At 39.3% G+C, this 18276-nt stretch overlaps 1 protein-coding gene across 2 annotated transcripts; it reads left to right on the top strand.

The window, feature by feature from the left end:
• Positions 1-862: 862 nt before the first annotated feature.
• On the top strand, positions 863-17770 carry LOC124141090. 2 transcript variants are annotated; one of them, XM_046508986.2, is made up of 6 exons: positions 863-999; positions 5374-5657; positions 7516-7657; positions 9274-11148; positions 12955-13196; positions 14951-17770. In XM_046508986.2, exons 2-6 carry the CDS (start codon positions 5439-5441, stop codon positions 15248-15250), a joined length of 2778 nt encoding a protein of 925 aa, XP_046364942.2. In that variant the 5' UTR covers positions 863-999; positions 5374-5438; the 3' UTR covers positions 15251-17770. The 2 variants fall into 2 exon arrangements, with proteins under 2 accessions (XP_046364942.2, XP_046364943.2); XM_046508987.2 differs by lacking the exon at positions 863-999 and adding an exon at positions 1016-1038.
• The last annotated feature ends 506 nt before the right edge of the window (positions 17771-18276 follow it).

An 18276-nucleotide genomic window follows, 5' to 3' on the forward strand; every position in this document is an offset into this window, starting at 1 on the left:
TCATTTCATTTTAAAAACTCAAATATTTTAGAGAAACCAACATGGCGCTCTACATGAAACGATACAGAGGGAAAAAACCATTAGGGGCGCAGTCGTTTAATTCTTATATGAGATATCAACATTATGTACAGCCTCTTTAAGGAGGGTGATAAAATGTACAAACTTTAAACATATTTACCCGTATTTAAATAATGATGACTCCCTCAATAGACCTCAGCAATGTCGGACAAGTCCATTTTATGCACGGGTTGGTATTTCCCGCATATTCTCACAATCCTCGCGTCGATTACCCTTTCTCCCATTGCCCACTGTCATAGCTCTCCCGCTTTGGGATGTGATAGATCGGCCACTGCGTCTTTGTGTGTTATTATTATTAGTTACATGGTACTGTGGCCCAATATACGACGTCATCAAGTTGCGAGCACATGTTCGAATCTCCAGAAATGACGTCATAATATAACATTGTTCTTTGCGATTTATCGCGTAGCTATCTTATGTTATCCGGTAAAGGGATAACGATGGGCATTATATATACATCAGTATTTCGAATTAAAACTTATATAGACACTTTGTTCGAACACCGCAGACAATATATTTCAAATAATGGTTGTTAAGGGATTTAAAAGGAATCTCGTGAGATGGCACTGACGTGTATATAAAATGCCCCTTTGATTTTTCGTGAGAGGATCTCAACGTAAGCAATGTTCGACTGGGCTCCATCTTATATATGTTAACTAAGATATTGTTCAACAACAGAACCAGTCAAATCGACCGTGTTCGATTGGATAAGGTTGAAAGGCGTATTGTTCTTCCAATTGATACTGGGTTTATTAACACATAGAAAAAATAGATGGACCTAAAACAAGATACGTATTGCGAGCAGGAATAGTGTATTATTATTTCTTCGTGTGAATACCAACAAACATTCATTTTATTACGGGTATATTTGCAAACCAGTTTATCCAATCGAACTTGCACAATTCCTGGAACGGCAAACAGGTAGGTGTTGGTGTTGCACAAGTGCACCGAGGTGCACTAGTAAGTCGATTATAACATATAATCTGTTGCTAAAAAATGAGAATAAACAGATTTCTAACGTTCTTAAACATTCATTATGTCAAATATAGGATACAATTATTGCTCAAACTAATGTCTTGTTTACAGAATACATTAAGTGCGTAGCCATTACATCTATTTATAGTAATTGGGTAATAACGCGCACATACTTCACAAAACAATACTATATCACCACTAATTATCATGTCGTATGATCACTATAGTTGCTCTGTACATTATCCACAAAAAAATTATTTGGGGGTTTGGGGTCAAATCAATGTTAAAATCCTAACAGTGATTGCAAGGTACAAGATCACTTTAAAACTTTGTATCACGATAACACAAACTCCATTTTGAAGTTTAAGTCGACTTATTACGTTTCACCACATGTATCCATCCATTTGTTTTCTCCATGTACTGATTCAGATAAAAAAAATTGTAGATTACTAAGATTTTGCAAATATAAATAGTTAAGATAAATGACTAAGGAAAGTGACATTATTTTCTTATTTGAAAGTAGGTCATTCACAAATTGTCCTTTGGATGTGTCATCACATGTTTTTCAACACCTTGGAACGAACATTGCCAGAAGAGAGGAGAATGTTCATGATTCCTGTCCTTATTTGTGTCTTTTTTCCACATATGTTTTGAAATATTGTTGTTGTTTTGTGTGTGTGTGTGTGTGGAGGTTGTTGTTGATAATACAGTACAAATACTGTTGCATATGTCCTTGAGAGTTGTACATGTTTTAGATCTAGCCTTTGAAGCAATAAAAGGCTCAGGCAAAGTGGCGCTCCCATCAACTTTTGATTCAACCATTCACTCACAACTTTGTTTGAGTGATTGTTAATATTTTATGATATTTATCAATCTTACTGTTTATTGTTATTCTAATTACACACAGTTTATGTCTCAAATTCACAAATGGGGCAGTGGGTAGCCTAGTGTGTAAGGCGTTAGCTTTTTGAAGGCTCAGGTTTTATTCCCCACAGGGCACTATGTGTGAAACCCCTTGCTGCAATATTGCTAAAGACGGTTCAAAACCATACTCACTCACTCCAAACATCTAGTCCCAGACTGAAAACGGGAAACAGGCCGTGGTGCATAGGTTTCCTTTAAAAGGGGGGCATCTGTGGCCCAGTTGTCTGATGCCTCGCAATTTGATGTGCACAATTCTGCTAAGGCACAGCAGAAACCTATGATTGTATAGAATACTGTTTATAGCATTTTAAACCAAACCCACTCACTCACTTTAAAAGAAGATGATGCTTCATTGTCCCTAGCCCGTAAACTGTTAAGGACCAGGGCTTCAGATATGTTGTGTATTTGCATAAAATATGCAAAATACATCAACATTACTCAGTCAAGTTTAACTTGCTTGCTTGAAAACTTTCACAACCTTAATACTGTAGCAACACTTTGCATTATTGTCCAATGGATCTTTTTTAACTGGCGTACCAGTCTTACTTTGCAAATCTCTATTTACTTATGGAATGACATGTTCCCGAGGCAAAGGAGTTAACTAACTATAAAATATAGAAGTCCAGTGTCCCTGCCGCTATAAGCTGGCATTATGGAGTTATATTTTGGCTAGACTAGTCGACGAGTCTATGCATAGCCTAATCAAAATCGTGTAACAAAATCAAATCAAGTCATAAACTGCCATACAGATTTCGATCGCTTGCAGGATTTGCAAAGCATGCGTACCAGCAACTCTGCGTCAACAGATTTTTTCTATATCATTTCATGTTTTAATGAAGGTGCACATGTGATTTGATGCACTTTGTGAAGTAAGACCAATTTTATCACAAGATACATTATCATTATCAATCAGATCTCTTGATTGGCCGACGCCATTTTGTTTGAAAAAAATGTAAGTGATATGAGAGGTGGAATCTGATTGGTCAATAGGAGGGACATAGAAAGGGACATAACTCGTAATAGCGACTGGTGGCGCTACAATCAAGCCCAGAAATTCCAGGCTAGTTCGGCAAGGATGAAAACTGGACTTTTACAGTCAGTTAACTCCCTTGCCTCGGGATGATGATGGCTTGCAGGCATCACATACACAAACTCAGTAATAGTGAATATTGCGAAAAAAGTTGCTATGCCTTACTTTATGTCAGTTAGATGGTTATGAGTTTATGCAACATGTTACACATTAGAGGCAGCCCACAAACAGATAGAAATCAGAAGTTACCTGAAACAGCATTTTTAACAGAAATATCTTTACAAAAGTAAAATACCTAGACTGAAGGGAGCAAAAAATATATTGAATACCCAAAGCAAACTATCAATAGCCAGTGTGATTCATAACTTGTGAGTAAATACTAGGGCTGGGACGAGTAACTCGGGTACCCAATTCAGGAGGGTATTACGTAGGACCCGGGTACCCACAGGACTACCCGGACCCGTGGTTAGTCACGTGATATATAGTTTAATGACAAAAATTATCTAGAACTCTATGGTTATACTACAAGTCACTAATGTTCGCATTTCTTTCTGACTATTCACCCTTTCCTTTTGATTTTTCATATGGTTGAATAAAGATATAACTTAATTCAACTTCAGTGTATGAATGACCAGATTGTTTAATACATGTATATAGATATGTTTTGCCAGGGCTATGCTAAAAATATTCCCAATCGGACATTTTGAGACCTACAGTGGGTACCCGGGTAGGGTCGGGTAATAGGGGGTAGGGTATCCGGGTAGTAAATTTGGACTCGTCCCAGCCCTAGTAAATACTTCTGGCACAAACATGTATCTTGAGCCCTGAGAACACTGTACAGTAAACTATGTTGATAACAAACACGCTTATAACGAACTGATGGATATAACAAACGTTTTTGGTCTCCTCCATTTGCTGTATATATATATATGTTTATATCAAACTACGGTTATAGCAAACTTAAATTAGTGGTCCCTTTGAGTTCTTATAGCCGTAGTTTACAGTAATTTGTGCCATGGTTGAAACTGAGACATTGTCTCTGTATGATAAGGGTGATTATGGACTGTATTTAAGGATGGAATGAGGGTCATTATGCAACGTAACACCACACTCACTCACTCACTCACTCACTCACTCACTCACCCACTCACTCACCTCACTCACCTCACTCACCTCACTCACTCACTCACTCACTTATTTATGTCATATTTACCATGTTCACCTATCTTCCACTGAAACTGTCAAGTTTCTTAATATTTCCCTGAAATTATGCCGGAACAAATTTGCACAGCATCTCAGTCTGATTTCAATCGAGGTATCCATGTTGAAAATGTCAGTTTGGCCAATAATGTGCTTACAGGAAGTCTGTGGTATATCAGGTTCATGCTAAATTAGACTTATTTACAATGACAAGATGTCTGTAATCCATCTGCTTCAAGTCTTGATGACTCCCTTTAACTTTTGTAGTTGTGTCACAGCAATAAAATATGTTGAGCAAAAAGTAGTAATATTTCTGGAATCTTTGCAATATTCTGTTTTAGAGGTCATGATAAAAGGGCACACAACATGAACAAGAATATGCAAACATAAATAACAGAAATTTCAAAAGAATAAATCATCAGGAGTATTTCACAAATATTGGCCATACTAGTGTCAAGAGTCAATATATACTGTATTAAAAATTTCTTTCAGAAACCACTTACTTGACTTATTTAATGCATATTCTAACTTGAATTTGGAAAATATTTGATTCTGATTTGTCCGTCACAGGTTTCATTTTGTTTGTGGTTTAAAGTCACTCTGTGCAATGCTCCAGCTATATGACAGCAGTCTGTAAATAATCGAGTGTGGACCAGACAATCCAGTGATTGACATCATGAGCATAGATCCACACAATTTGGATATGATGACATGCATCAACTAAGTCAGCGAGCCTGACCACCCCATCCCATTAGTCGCCTATTAGCATAATTAGGGCAAGCATGGGTTACTGAAGACCTATTCTAACCCGGATCTTTACTGATTCGCTCTGACTCACTCCCTTTTATAAATGACCAGTCCCTAAGTGGGTATGTGAAGGGCAAGTGAAGTGAACAGACATAGCATGATCATAAATCTAAATGTCCAAAATTGTTTTGTAGTTATTAATCTGCATATCACTTTCTAACTGCATGTATGATTTCATAACGTTTCCTGCCAAAATGGCTGAGAAATGGGCATAACTGACACTTCAAAATTAGCTGCCATTATTGAGCTACCAGGGTACACAAATAAATTTTCACTTTGATCAAAGCAAGCTTATTGATACGTAAAGTATCTGTAGACCATGTGATTTCAATAATGTTGAACTTTGCGTCTTTTTGCAGCCATCTTGGATGAATGGGTAGACTAGCATAATGCAACATGGGTGTGGTAGCCATGGTAACCTGGAATGATGCCATGGTCATGTGGCGGATGGCAGTTACCTAACAACATGGACGACTTGGATCTGAGGCACATCCAGGGAGAAGCATTGCAGATCCCGATAAGATGTCTTCCACAATCCTGTCGCAAGTTTCTTTCCGATGTCTTAGATCCTGAGTCAACATTGGGAAGGTCTGATTACAGGAGATTTGCTGAACTGCTTGGATTGTCACACTTTCAAACTGAGGTAAGGGTTTCATCATTACCTGTAGGATGGATGGGTCAGGAAGTTAGGTTCAGGGCAAGGAATGGAAAGAAATATGTAATTTGGACAGGGTCAAGAAAAAAGCAGACTGCAGCGGCACAGTTGTTCATGGCCCAGTTGCAATATTTCGGTGACAAGTTTAAATATTGATGTTGAATTACACGATCGATGGTAGGACTGGGACAGATAACTCGAGTACTTGGGTCTGGTGGGTCCTGAGTACATCTCAGGTACCCACAGGACTAGCTGGACCCGTGGTTAGTCATGTGACATATTGTTTAATTAAAAATAACAGAGTCATCAGAAGATGACATATCACTCCAGTCCCCATTTTAGTAACATAAACCCAATGGGCCAACCAAGTATTGTCTCCATGGAAACAGGGATAATATTCCTAAAACTAAAGGCACCACTGCAGGACATGATGAACCGTGCATGTTTTGTTAAAGAATTTTCGTTATTTTCGAGCACTGCTCTGAAAGCGCCATCTACGCCATCTCACGACCAAGTCCAATTGATTCCATGGAAATCAAGAAAATTAAAAATGCAAAATATCCTCAGATAGCAAAAGGCACCACTTCAGGATACGTTTGATATATCTGCCAAGTTTTGTTGAAAGATATTGAATGTTTTTTTAGTTGCGCTCCGGAAATGAAATCAACCCCCTTGTGAGACTAAGTACAGATTGTTTCCATGGAAATTGGGAAAAGTAAAAATGCCAAATATCCGTAAATAGAAAAAGGCACCACTTCAGAATGTTTGATATATCTGTTTGAAATATACTGAATGTTTTCCAAGTTGTGCTCTTGAAACGAAATAATTACGGACTGGCAGACAGACAGACGAATAGACAGACTTTGGTGTGTTTGAGTAAAGATGAAGCTTCAGATTACGTCAATGATCACATCGTTTTATGATTGTATCTAAATAGTTTTTGACAGGGCTGCAGTAAACAGTTCCTAATCTGACAATTTGTACCAACCTAGTAGTAGAAATAAATTTGTTTTGACTCAAAGTTTATCTTGCTTGAAATCTTGGGTGTCAATCAATCTCATTAAGATCAGACCTCAGTTCTCACTAGCTACCGCTAAACAAAGATCTGAGGACATCCCTTTAGGGGTCACGTCATAATGACCTTTCATCCGACCAATCAGAGCATCGCTTACCAGATTGTGAAAGTGACAGTCGGAATCATGCAACCTCGAAAACTTTAACTCCGAAGATAGTTACGGGTTTAACGACTGAATCCATACAATCTAGACCATCTATTAGCCATCCCAGAATGTTCTTTTGTTCAGGTTTCAAATTTGTAATCGAGAATTTGTCAAAATATGTTTCGAGGCATAGTTGCCAATTTGAAATTAGTGCCGTAAAGCACGGGAAAGCTGCCTTCTGATTGGTCATTCCATTGGCCGGTCAAAGTTAGCGCAAGGTCGGTCTGACATGACCTGTAATGGGATGTCCTCAGATCTTTGTTTAGCGGTAGCGAGAACTAAGATCTGATTTTATTGAGATTGGGGTATCAATTTATATCCGGTTATGGCTTCCATGTATTAAAATAAGATTCTATACTGAATGATGTACCCCATGAAGATCCGGGTTATAATTGGTCTTCAGCAACTCATACTTGTCTGGAGATTGGATGGTCAGATTCGTTGACTTAATTTGATGCATGTCATATCCCAATTGTGTAGATCAATGCTCATGATGTTAGTCACTTGATTGTCTGGTCCAGGCTCAATTATTTAAGGACCGCTGTCATATACCTGGAACATTGCTGATTGCGGCGTTAAACAACAAACAAACAACAAACTGTATGATCATGTTTATGTCATGCCAGGGTTGTCGGGCAAGGAATCGGGACCGAAGCATTACTGGTATACTGCTGACAGAGTTCGGACATCAACCAATATGGAGGCTCCTGACCATTCTCCGCGAGATGGATGTGGCGGGGGTGAGAGAAATACTCAATTCATGGCAAGGTATGTTTCACAATGTTTAACCCACCAGGACTGAAAGGTCCAAGTGAACTTATGGCATGGGGTGTTGTCCATACAGTTTTCTTGTGATGTGCATTTCGTTAACATTTTGCAAACACTTTTTATTGATTCATTTTTTCGTTATCTTTATTCGTCAACATGCCCAAGAACGTTTTTCTTGTGACATGCATTTGACATTTTCTTGTTCACTGTTCACTTTTTATGATTCACGCTCCACAGAGCTTGTTTGTTGTTTCTCGTCGCCAGTTTGTTGTGTATGAGAGCCCTCCAAATAAACACAGAAGAGTTTACATGTTGTTTACTTCTTCAAAGGTAGAGTGTGAATGCCCCAGGACAAGGCGACAAGGTGATTGCCTGTCTTGTGCATGATAGATGTGACGTCATCATGTGATGTCATATCTGCATTGCCAGAAATGGCCGGAATTTGTAATACATGACAGTCCACCTACCTTGTCAAGGAGTATAATTGTAAAGACTGACAGTTACTCTGTAGGTGACCTGTCTTGCTGTGCTCTCAACAGAACAAACACCAGAATTAATGTTGATGTTGCAACCCCTCTGCATGTGTTGCTAAGTTTCAGTTTAAAATACGTAGGTGTCAGTGTTGTGAATATGAAACTAGAAGTTGAAAGTGAGATGGTTTGTGAGATTTCAGCATTTGATACGACCCGTGAAGATGTGGGTTAGAATAGGTCTTCAGCAACACATGCTTTCCGTAAGAGGCGACTATGCTTGTTGTAAGAGGCGACTAACGGGATCGGGTAGTCAGGCTTGCTGACTTGGTTGATGCATGTAATCATATCCCAATTGCGTGGATCAATGCTTGTGTCAATGACTGGATTGTCTGACTCAAACTCGATTATTTTACAGACCGCCGTCATATAGCTGGAATATTGCCGAGTGCCTCGTTTAACAACAAACAAGACAGTCCTGTAATTTGCTGTGCAGAGTTGTGTCCCTTATGCATGCCTGAAACCCTGTAAAATCCCTTTGATTTCCAGATTTTCCCTGAGTATGTTGTAAGGTATGTCAGCACAATATCTGTGATCGTGGTTTTCACAAATGATAAACATCTGACCTGCAGTGTCCTGCATTGGTTCAAGCTTCCCTCCCACATCAATCTGATATGCTTTGAAATAACTGAAATACTATTCAAATCAGTGTTAACTCAACCTACTCACTTTCTGATCAGCTTACTTTGACTTTACCTTGTGATCGACAGTGAATAGGATGGACTTTTTTCACATACCGGGGTAGATCACAGAAAATAAAAATCTGATCAAACACCTTTAAATACAAATAACCTTACTGACAAATTTTAAAAGACTGAAACCAAAATGAATAAAGAAGCTTTTGTCTTGTCTTGTACAATCAGTATCCGACATTCAGTTACTTTACTATTTAGTGAAAATCAGAGTCTTGATTATTTTAAGTTTGTTTGGTAAATAAAGGGTATTTTAATAAATGTTATTTCTAGTTTCCGGGTATTTACCAAACTGATGTCGATCCACAAGTATTGATATATGAGTTATTGAAATTGCATCATCTGAAAATGGTATTGTAGTTGTTCCCTGTTTATTAGTGCATTTCTGTTTCAGAAATCCGTGGGAACTATCACACAGAACAGAGTCAGTTGGCAGGAGGCTACCAAGGAGGTGTACAGAATACTGAGAGTCTGTGTACATGCATGAACTGTCCTGCATTTCCCAGCCACCAGAACCGAGACACCTGGGGATACCCTTACATTCCACCCTACCCTCAGGATGAAAGCTGCCATATTAGAGGTCAGGCTAGGCAGAGTGTCATGCATACCCCACCTTCACAGCAGGCATGGCAGCAGCCTCGCACCTCTCCTGAAGGACTGAAGGGGGGTGAAGGACAGGAGGATGCCAGGGGAAAGATGGCGGGACAGGATGCAGGGATGAAAGGGATGCAGGAAGCAAGGCCTGGGGCCATGAGGAACATCACAGAGTTAACTCAGACAGGTCCTGATAGGTGCAATGAAAAACTGTTTCTTGCAAACAACCAATGGTGTAGAGACAACAGACAAGGCTCCCTGCAAAGGATGATGTCAAATGAAGACAATTGCAGCTATGGCATAGAATCGGGTGCAGACGAGCCTATTAATGCTGGGATAAGAAACAATGGATTAGGCGATGGGAACAGTACCCAGAACAATGGACTAGCTGATGGGAACAGTACCCAGAACAATGGGACAGGTAATGCAAACAGTACCCAGAACAATGGACTAGCTGATGGGAACAGTACCCAGAACAATGGGACAGGTAATGCAAACAGTACCCAGAACAACGGACTAGGTGATTGCAACAGTACCCAGAACAATGGGACAGGTGATGGGAACTCTACCCAGTACAATGGAACATGTACCAATCTTCTACTAAACCAGGGTGACCATAATAGTCAGGAAGAACTCAGTTTGACCCAAAATGGACCTGGAAACAGTCTTTCCATACCTGACAACAATGACTGGCTGCCACCGGCAGAATGGGATTCCATCAGCACGTCAGTTAAAACCTTTCAAAACAAGGCCAGTAAAGCATCCAGGCAGTCCCCAATGGCACATGATATTGCAAGAAATGAACACTCCAGCTCAACACCACAAATGGCAAATCGTAATAATGGCAAACCAGTTACACTGTATCCTTCATCCGCCGACAAATCAGAACCCCAAAAGTCCAGTATCTGTCCATCTACCTATCCCAACTACATGCCTACTGATACACGTGGCCATGCCTACTCGTCACCGACTTATGCCTATTCTGAATTTGGTAACCCGGATGATGAACATTATCCATCACATCAAACTTTGCAGAAGGGCTATTTGTACCAATACAATGGAGCGCCGAGGACCTATCATGGACCCCTGGAGACCTACCATCGAGCTCCACAGCCCATCCAAGGTGTTCCTCAGATTTTTCAAGGAGCACCTCAGACACATCAGCGTTTTCCTCAGACAATCCAAGGAGTTCCTTCAAACAATCAATGTGTTCCTCAGCCAATTCAAGGTGGTCAGTTTCAGATGGTCTCTCAGATTCCACATCGCTACAATATGAGAAGTCCACCTCAACATGCTACAGGTAGGGGCTCTCACTTTGTGCAGCAACGTGGACTTGATGCAAGAAATTGGCAGGTTCCACACACCTCAGAAATTCCTACTGCCACACAGACTCATCCAGTTGCATCCCAACTTTACCAGTACCTTCATGATGTTCCTGCTGCTGCTGTTCCCGTTCCCCGAGGACACTCAAATAGACAGTCAGACAGGCCTCCACAAGTGGAAGATGGGCCAGGTTTCAGTGAAAAAGACCAGGTGAAGCTTCGGGGACAAGATTTACGCCAAGGAACTGAGAAGCGACTTTCAGATCCAGCTGTGAGAGAAGAAGTCATTCCAGTTTGCCAGCACAGACGTCATGGATCAGACGAAGGGGGAGCTGTTTATGGAAGGGAGGCTGGTAGGTGGAATGTGATTTCATCAGTTGTTGCCCCTATTTTAGGGATTCTAGGATAGGTTCTCAGTACCCTATGCTTGTCATAAGGAACTGACGATTATGATCCTAGGTTTAGCCCCATACCTGTGCTTGTGGGTTTCACCAAGTGGTAAACATCGTAGACCTACATCACTTCAGGCTTTCTTCCCACATTAAGCTGACAAGCTGTGATACAATTGGAATATTTTTCAAAGCCATGTTAAACCTCACTCACTCACTCACTCACTCACTCACTCATGAGAGCTGAGTAATGAGCAGTCCCCGCTGTATTCCGGAATTAAAATTATGCAGTCAATTTTTGTAAATTCTCCTAATTAAATTATGCAGTCATTTTTTGTAAATTTGATAATTTGTTCACAATTCTACATTCATTTGAGCTTAGTCTTCCTAAATAAATTCGCAGTTTTGGACCTGTTATACTTGTCACAGACATTTTTATAGTAAACTTATCCATGGCTAGAATAGCTTATTGAACTGAATCATAAGATAACTAGTGTAAACATACAGACAATGCAAAAGTCAACTTCACTTCAAAACACAATAAATAGCCATTCACATGTAAAGATTCAGCAGTGTATTTACATGACTCACATGTTAAAATTCTGCAGTGTTATTGACGAATTCTGCGGCAAATAAAAGCAAAATTCTGCACAAGTTATGCACGAAATGTGATTTTCTACAAGATGGTACGTTACTTCACAGAGTGGCATATCTGCAAAATATTCCGCTAGTCTGCGGTTGCGGAATACAGTGGACACTCAGTGAGGATCGGGTGGGTATACAATGTGTGCACTGACAGTATGACATTGTGCCCTGACCGTGATGATCTATGCTCAAGCTGTTGACCACTGTTTCAGTCTGTGACTTTTGCCACTAGTCCGAAGCCCGAATCTAGTAAAATTCTGTTTGGTCCAGTAAGCTCAGCTACTAATAGTCCACATGATTACACTAAAATCTACTGTTCAGGTGAAGAAGAATTTGGCACAGGCTGTTTTGCCTGGCCATAATTTGCTCAATGATATGCAGTTGTTACATAGCTGTAACGTTGGTGACTACAGCCTTAAACAACATTCACTCACTGTTTGATTTGTGAATATAAGTAGTTCCAGATATCATAAAAATTCACAAAGTCAATTACAGTCAAGTCTCGTTAACCCGACACTTGTTAATCCGACAATCGGCTTTATCCGACACTAATGATGGGAACCTATTAAATCAGTGCTATTTAGACCCGGTAATCCGACAGTCTCACATTCCGACTCCGGCACACCTAATTTGCAATGAATTACCGAAATCACTCATTAATCAGTCTCGTAAATCAGACACAGTCAGTCATACAGTCCATAATAGTTGTTTTGTGTTAAGCTTTAGAGGTTGCATGATTAGAAAATATATTTCACTAAAAATGTTACATAACAATATGAATATTTGATTCTTCATTTTTTTCACGTGTTTGTTTCTATATCTATTGTGTAGTTGTCCGATTTTCGATCATGAATGTTGATACTACGTAATTTCGTTCATCCGACATACTCTTTAATCCGACATAATCATATGCAACAAACCATGTCGGATTAACGGGACTTGACTGTACTGTAATTTAATCCAACCCCAAAGCAGTGTAATTTAACATATTTGTTACAATAAACTTTATTTGAAATGTCCCTTGGACACCTATTGTTCTGAATATTACAGTGCTATTACTAGTCACCCACCACCAACCCCGATTTATAAATGACCAGCCTCTACCAACATGTATTAATATTTCAGAAAGTGGACACAGAGGAAGAGAAAAGTATGTGTTCATTACAGGGGGGGACATGGAAAACCAGGAGGCTGTTGCTAAGGAGATGGAGAAGATATGTCACGAACTGCATAAACACAGCATAACAGCTGTGGCTGACCTGCCCAATAAGGTGAAGGCTGTGCCGAGAGATCCCTTGCAGGGAAGTAACTCTCTGTCATTCAGAAGAGACAACATACACGAAGCGAGAATGGCATACTTTGAAAGGGTGAGGCTCTTATTATTTTCAGTTTTCAGTTTCAGCATATAACGTCATGCCTCATCTGTCTGTCTGTCTGTCTGTCTGTCTGTCTGTCCATCCGAAAATACTTTTCAACAAAAATTGGCAGATATATCAAACAGATCCTGAAGTGGTACCTTTGCTATTTAAGGTTTTTTTTGCTATTTTTTATTTGGTTGGATTTCCATGAAATTGATTTGAACTTAGTCTCAAAAAGTGGGGGTAGGAGTCGTTTCCGGAACTTGAAAACTGTGAACATCCAAATTTGGTACATGTATTACCCATGGGCTGAAGTGGTGGCTTTCGCTATTTAGAAATTTTTAAACTTATCCTATCTCACATGCATTTCTTCTTATTCTTCGATCCTGGTGTGGAAACATCCTCGAACAGTTTCCACCTTAAAAAAACCCCACCCCAACACATCTCATACATCACTAAGTCACCACTGTGATCATGGGTCATTCTCATTCTCAATTCTATCACCTGGTGTTTACCAGACGTTTACATAACAGGGAATACTTTTAAGTTTTTGGGTTCACACGGAGATCACTTCTGTCTACCATTACTACGAACTTACGATACGATATGGAGTCGTCACACCCTCTCTGCAAAGACTGCACTCACCGCCACTTGACCCCAATCCGATTTATTGATGCCTGATGTCAGCAGTGTGTCAGAATCGGCTTTCAAAACTTACCTTTGCAAGTGTTTAGAATGGGGGGCTGATCGTCGGTTCAAGGCGTAGTGTAAGGATTCCGCAAAGAAACCAAAAGGAATTGTGTTATTCCATGTGACTGTGCCTTCATGTTCTTGCAGAAAGAAAAAAAAGAAAAGTTCACTTCAGGGATCCAACTCGTTTTTGAATGCTGTATTTATTTCGTTGGTTTTAAAATTGTTATATTTTTGGGTTCAACTGTTTTGAACATTACCTGGTATTAATACACTGTGTTAATTGTATAAAAAAGGCCACTTATAAAGCATTAGACTCCACACCACAAAGGGCAAGCTCAAGACATGTGACATTATTACCCTGGTAAATGGATCAGTTTCTATTCCAATAGCTTCCTCAGTTCCCTGTCTTGTATACCACCCCAGACTTCTTGTCAGGTTCATCAAAGTGAAAAAAAAATAGGGAAAAAAAATATTGTTCTGTAGAACAGTGGGGGTCGGGTGGGGGGGAGGGGTGGGTACCTGGTACACATACACACTGCTTGGTGACCAGAAGCTAATTTGAACAGTCCCTTAACTTGGGTACTACAGCATGTAATGTTCTGAGTAGATTGTTGCTTTCATAACAACATATCATTTCCTACCTACTGGTATATTATTGATACTGTTTGGAAAGGTGATTTTACAATGCTTACCCTAAAATTATTAAAAAAGAATTATGCAAAGCAGTGTATTTATTATATTGACCCCCTAAATTGCAATTTTTTTAGATTTTACTAATGCAATATGGTCAATGATTGAACAAAACATTTACATTAAACATGTCTTTGTGAAGCTTGTTTATCCTTGTAGAAAAGGGAGATTACTCTTGTTCTACAATTTGCAACTCAGGTTGTTATAATTTGCTCAACAAACATTATGGAAGTATGTGGCGACACGCAATGTTTTAAATAGCAGAAAACCTATCTGAGAGATCTTGTTTTTCCTTTTCCACCACAACCAAAATATTTCACAAAATATCCTAGAAACAAAAAAATGTTCTTGTTTCCTATGATCCATGCATTGTGTTTCAGGCTACGTGTGTGCTGATGATCGTCAGCCCTGGGTACAAGGAGTATGTGGACAAGGACAACGACCAAGCCCAGGCACGGCCTTCTGAACACCAGTCTTCCACACGACATATCTACACACTCATGCTGACAGAGTACTGTGAGAAAAACTTCTCCAAGAATAAACGGTTTTATCCAGTGTGCCTTGCAAAACTGAAGACGAAGCGCAGTGATATTCCTGACTGGATTACCTCTACTCTGACGTACTGCTTCCCAGGGAAAGAGCTGTTTCAGCATCTGAAACAAGACTTAGAGAATAACTAAAGTTGGCATGCCTAGTGAAAGAAACAATGACAGCAATAACAGGACTTCTGTTTCAAACTCTTTTCGGGTTTGGAACTTTTCATGAATAAAAGTAAACTTGTTGAAACTGAAGACGTTTACAGTATGCAGTGGTGGAAAAATATAATATCTATTATTGATTCAGGAAAAGGCCTGTCATATGAACAGAGGTAGCAAAAAAGTTGGTGACATACCATCATTTCTGTGTGCCTTGGTGTAGTTTAGTATCAGATAAAATATTGAAATATGTGCACAAGATTTATATTATACATGTTCAAAGCATTTATTTTTTTGTAAGAATACGTTATCCTGTTAAACTTATTGATTGATGGAGTTGATGGATTGACGAATGGATAAAACTGACAGTGACTTCTATACGGCAAAGCATTTTTTTCCCCACCCTGCTGAGATTACAACGAAGCTAGACCATATCCTTGTGGTCTGCAGAGGAACAACGGATGGCCATAGTGGCAAGTGAAGTTTCATTAGAATATGAACTTGACTGTGTTTCAGGTGTTCAGGATTGCCTGAGGTTTTCTTCTGATTCCAACATTGTGCCATCTGTTGCGCTATTATTGACACCTGGAATGTGATTTGGAACAGGCAGATAATGTGACAATGTGAACCATGCAAGGGTTAGATGTGATACAAAGACAGCCAGACTTTGTTTTCATCAAAGCCAATGCTGACTGTCGTTGTTTTGAAAAAAAGCTCAACATTAGTGTCAGGTGTTTTTCTGTATGTTACACAGACAGTTTACAGACTGTCTGTTGTATGTTGGAGTAGAATTTAGATATTTGTTTTCCATTTTTGTCTTGTATTTGTATCCTCGTTTATCCAGGTTAGTATATATCCATTCTGTTATAAGTACCCTGGACCCATTCACAAGTCAGGATCAATTAGGCAGTGATGTGACCATCTCCGTCGTTCATATCAGTGTCTTCCCATGGTTCTCTTACACAGGAGCATAATTTAATTTGACAGCTGCTTTAGGGCCGTGTTTTATCCCCTTACAGCCCCTGCTGTATTCTGCAACCAAAACATCAAATTCCTGCAGTCTACCTTTGTAAAAACTGCAACCAAATTTTGATAATTCTGCACACCATTCTGCGAACTTGTAAGCTTGGTCTTCATGAATTTTGGAGTCTAGCACCTGTTTGTCTTGTGACAGGCATTTTTATGATAAACTTACCCTGGTATCCATGGAGATCACTAGTATAAACACAAAGACAAACAGACATGCAGTTTCGGGAAACAGTAATACAAAAAGTCAACTTCACTTCAAACAAACCAAATTAAATATCTGTATGCATGCTTAAGACCAGCTTTCGACTCATGTTAAAATTCTGCAGTGTTTTTGACAAAGTCTGTGACAGATAAATGCAAAATTCTGCACAAGTTCTGCATAAAATATGATTTTCTGAAAGGAAAGTACATTTTTGCACTGAGTGGTAATTTATGCAAAATATTCCACGACCGCTGAATACAGCATGGACTGCCCTTAAAGCCAGGCCCCAGGCAGGGTAACAACAAGGACCATCTCTTGGTATGATGCAGCTTGGGATGACATTAAGGTAGGAAATGGGTCCACAGTGTTTACCATAATAGAACGGAGATGTATGATGATGCACTTGATGTTTCTTTGTGACACACATGGGACACTGTAGTATTTTAGCTGTTGCTTACGAATAATAGGTGTGCGTTTATTGGTGTTTTTTTAATATACTTAATGTACACATGGTCCAAAGGAATTTACAATTAATGGTTGTCAGTACTCTCTATTTATACACTGAATAATCTGTATTTTTATACTTATGTGTGCACAATCATAGTTAAAATCTCTTGATGAACATTGTTGTAATGTTTGTATGGTTTTAACACTACAGCCTCAGATTTGCCATGTTTTGATTTGGGTGGCCCAGTTGTCTCAAGACACTACTTAGCTGTGCAGAGTTAAACCTGAGTCGCTCACTCATTCACTCGTACAGATAGATAGGAGATCATATTTTTTATTTAATGAGTCCATTCGTATTGTTTGTAGTTTTTATTTCATTTGTACATGTACAAATTTTGCTGAGGTGTACTCGAATACATACTAACATTTTTTAGTCTCAGAAATAAAGATATCTTAATTAAATATAAAGACGAAGATCATTTATGTTGTTTTTTTCTACGATTCACAAAACACGTTTAAACATAAAAGAAAAGATTATGAAATCAGTGACTATTTATCGTCAATTTTGATACAAGATGGTCTCCCTCATCGTCGAGTGTGTTATAGTGAGTGAGTTGGGTTTAACACCAATTTTAAAAGCATTCCAGTTATATCACAGCATGACAGCTTAATATGGCAGGAGAGTGATGAAGGTCTCAGACGTTTACTACTTCAGTGAACCAATCAAAATGTCTCTTCCAAACATGTGTTGGGCATAGATGTACGTTTAAAATCATGGCCTCATCTGTGTGAGCCCTCGATGTATTGAAAATAAAATAACAAGACTGTTTTGATTTTTTTTATCTGGAGAAGATTCTGGCTAAGGTGGTGGATGGGCCCAGGGTATATATCATAATAAAATAGTGATATGATACACTGGATAGTCAGGGAGGCCATTGTCCATGTCAGAAATCACATGGAATATACACAGATGTGGACCAAGAATCTGTACACATTGTTGCATGTTGTTGACAGGATAACAGCAACATCATTAGCCATACATGTAAAAAATTTTCATGACAATTACCAGTCCCTTAATAATGTTCACATTTAAGCTTACAATAGTCATAGTGATATTGTGGCCCCAACAGCTGGGGCACAAATACTGATTGTAACTAGGGATGGGACAGGTAACTCTGGTACTCGGGACGGTCGGGTCCTGAGTAGGACTGTACTACCCAGACCCGTGGTTAGTCACTTGATATATTGTTTAATGAGTGGGTACATGGGTAGTAAATGTGGACTCGTCCCAGCCCTAGTGGGTACCCGGGTAGTAAATGTGGACTCGTCCCAG

The sequence above is a fragment of the Haliotis rufescens genome, unplaced genomic scaffold, assembly GCF_023055435.1.
Source record: "Haliotis rufescens isolate VD_foot unplaced genomic scaffold, xgHalRufe1.0.p SCAF_6, whole genome shotgun sequence".
Taxonomy (NCBI): Eukaryota; Metazoa; Mollusca; class Gastropoda; order Lepetellida; family Haliotidae; genus Haliotis; species Haliotis rufescens.

Coding starts and splice junctions, on each gene's coding strand:
- LOC124141090 (XM_046508986.2), top strand. CDS start 5,439: ATGATGCCATGGTCATGTGGCGGATGGCAGTTACCTAACAACATGGAC. Junction 5,658..7,515: donor TGTCACACTTTCAAACTGAG/GTAAGGGTTTCA, acceptor ATGTCATGCCAG/GGTTGTCGGGCAAGGAATCG. Junction 7,658..9,273: donor AATACTCAATTCATGGCAAG/GTATGTTTCACA, acceptor TTTCTGTTTCAG/AAATCCGTGGGAACTATCAC.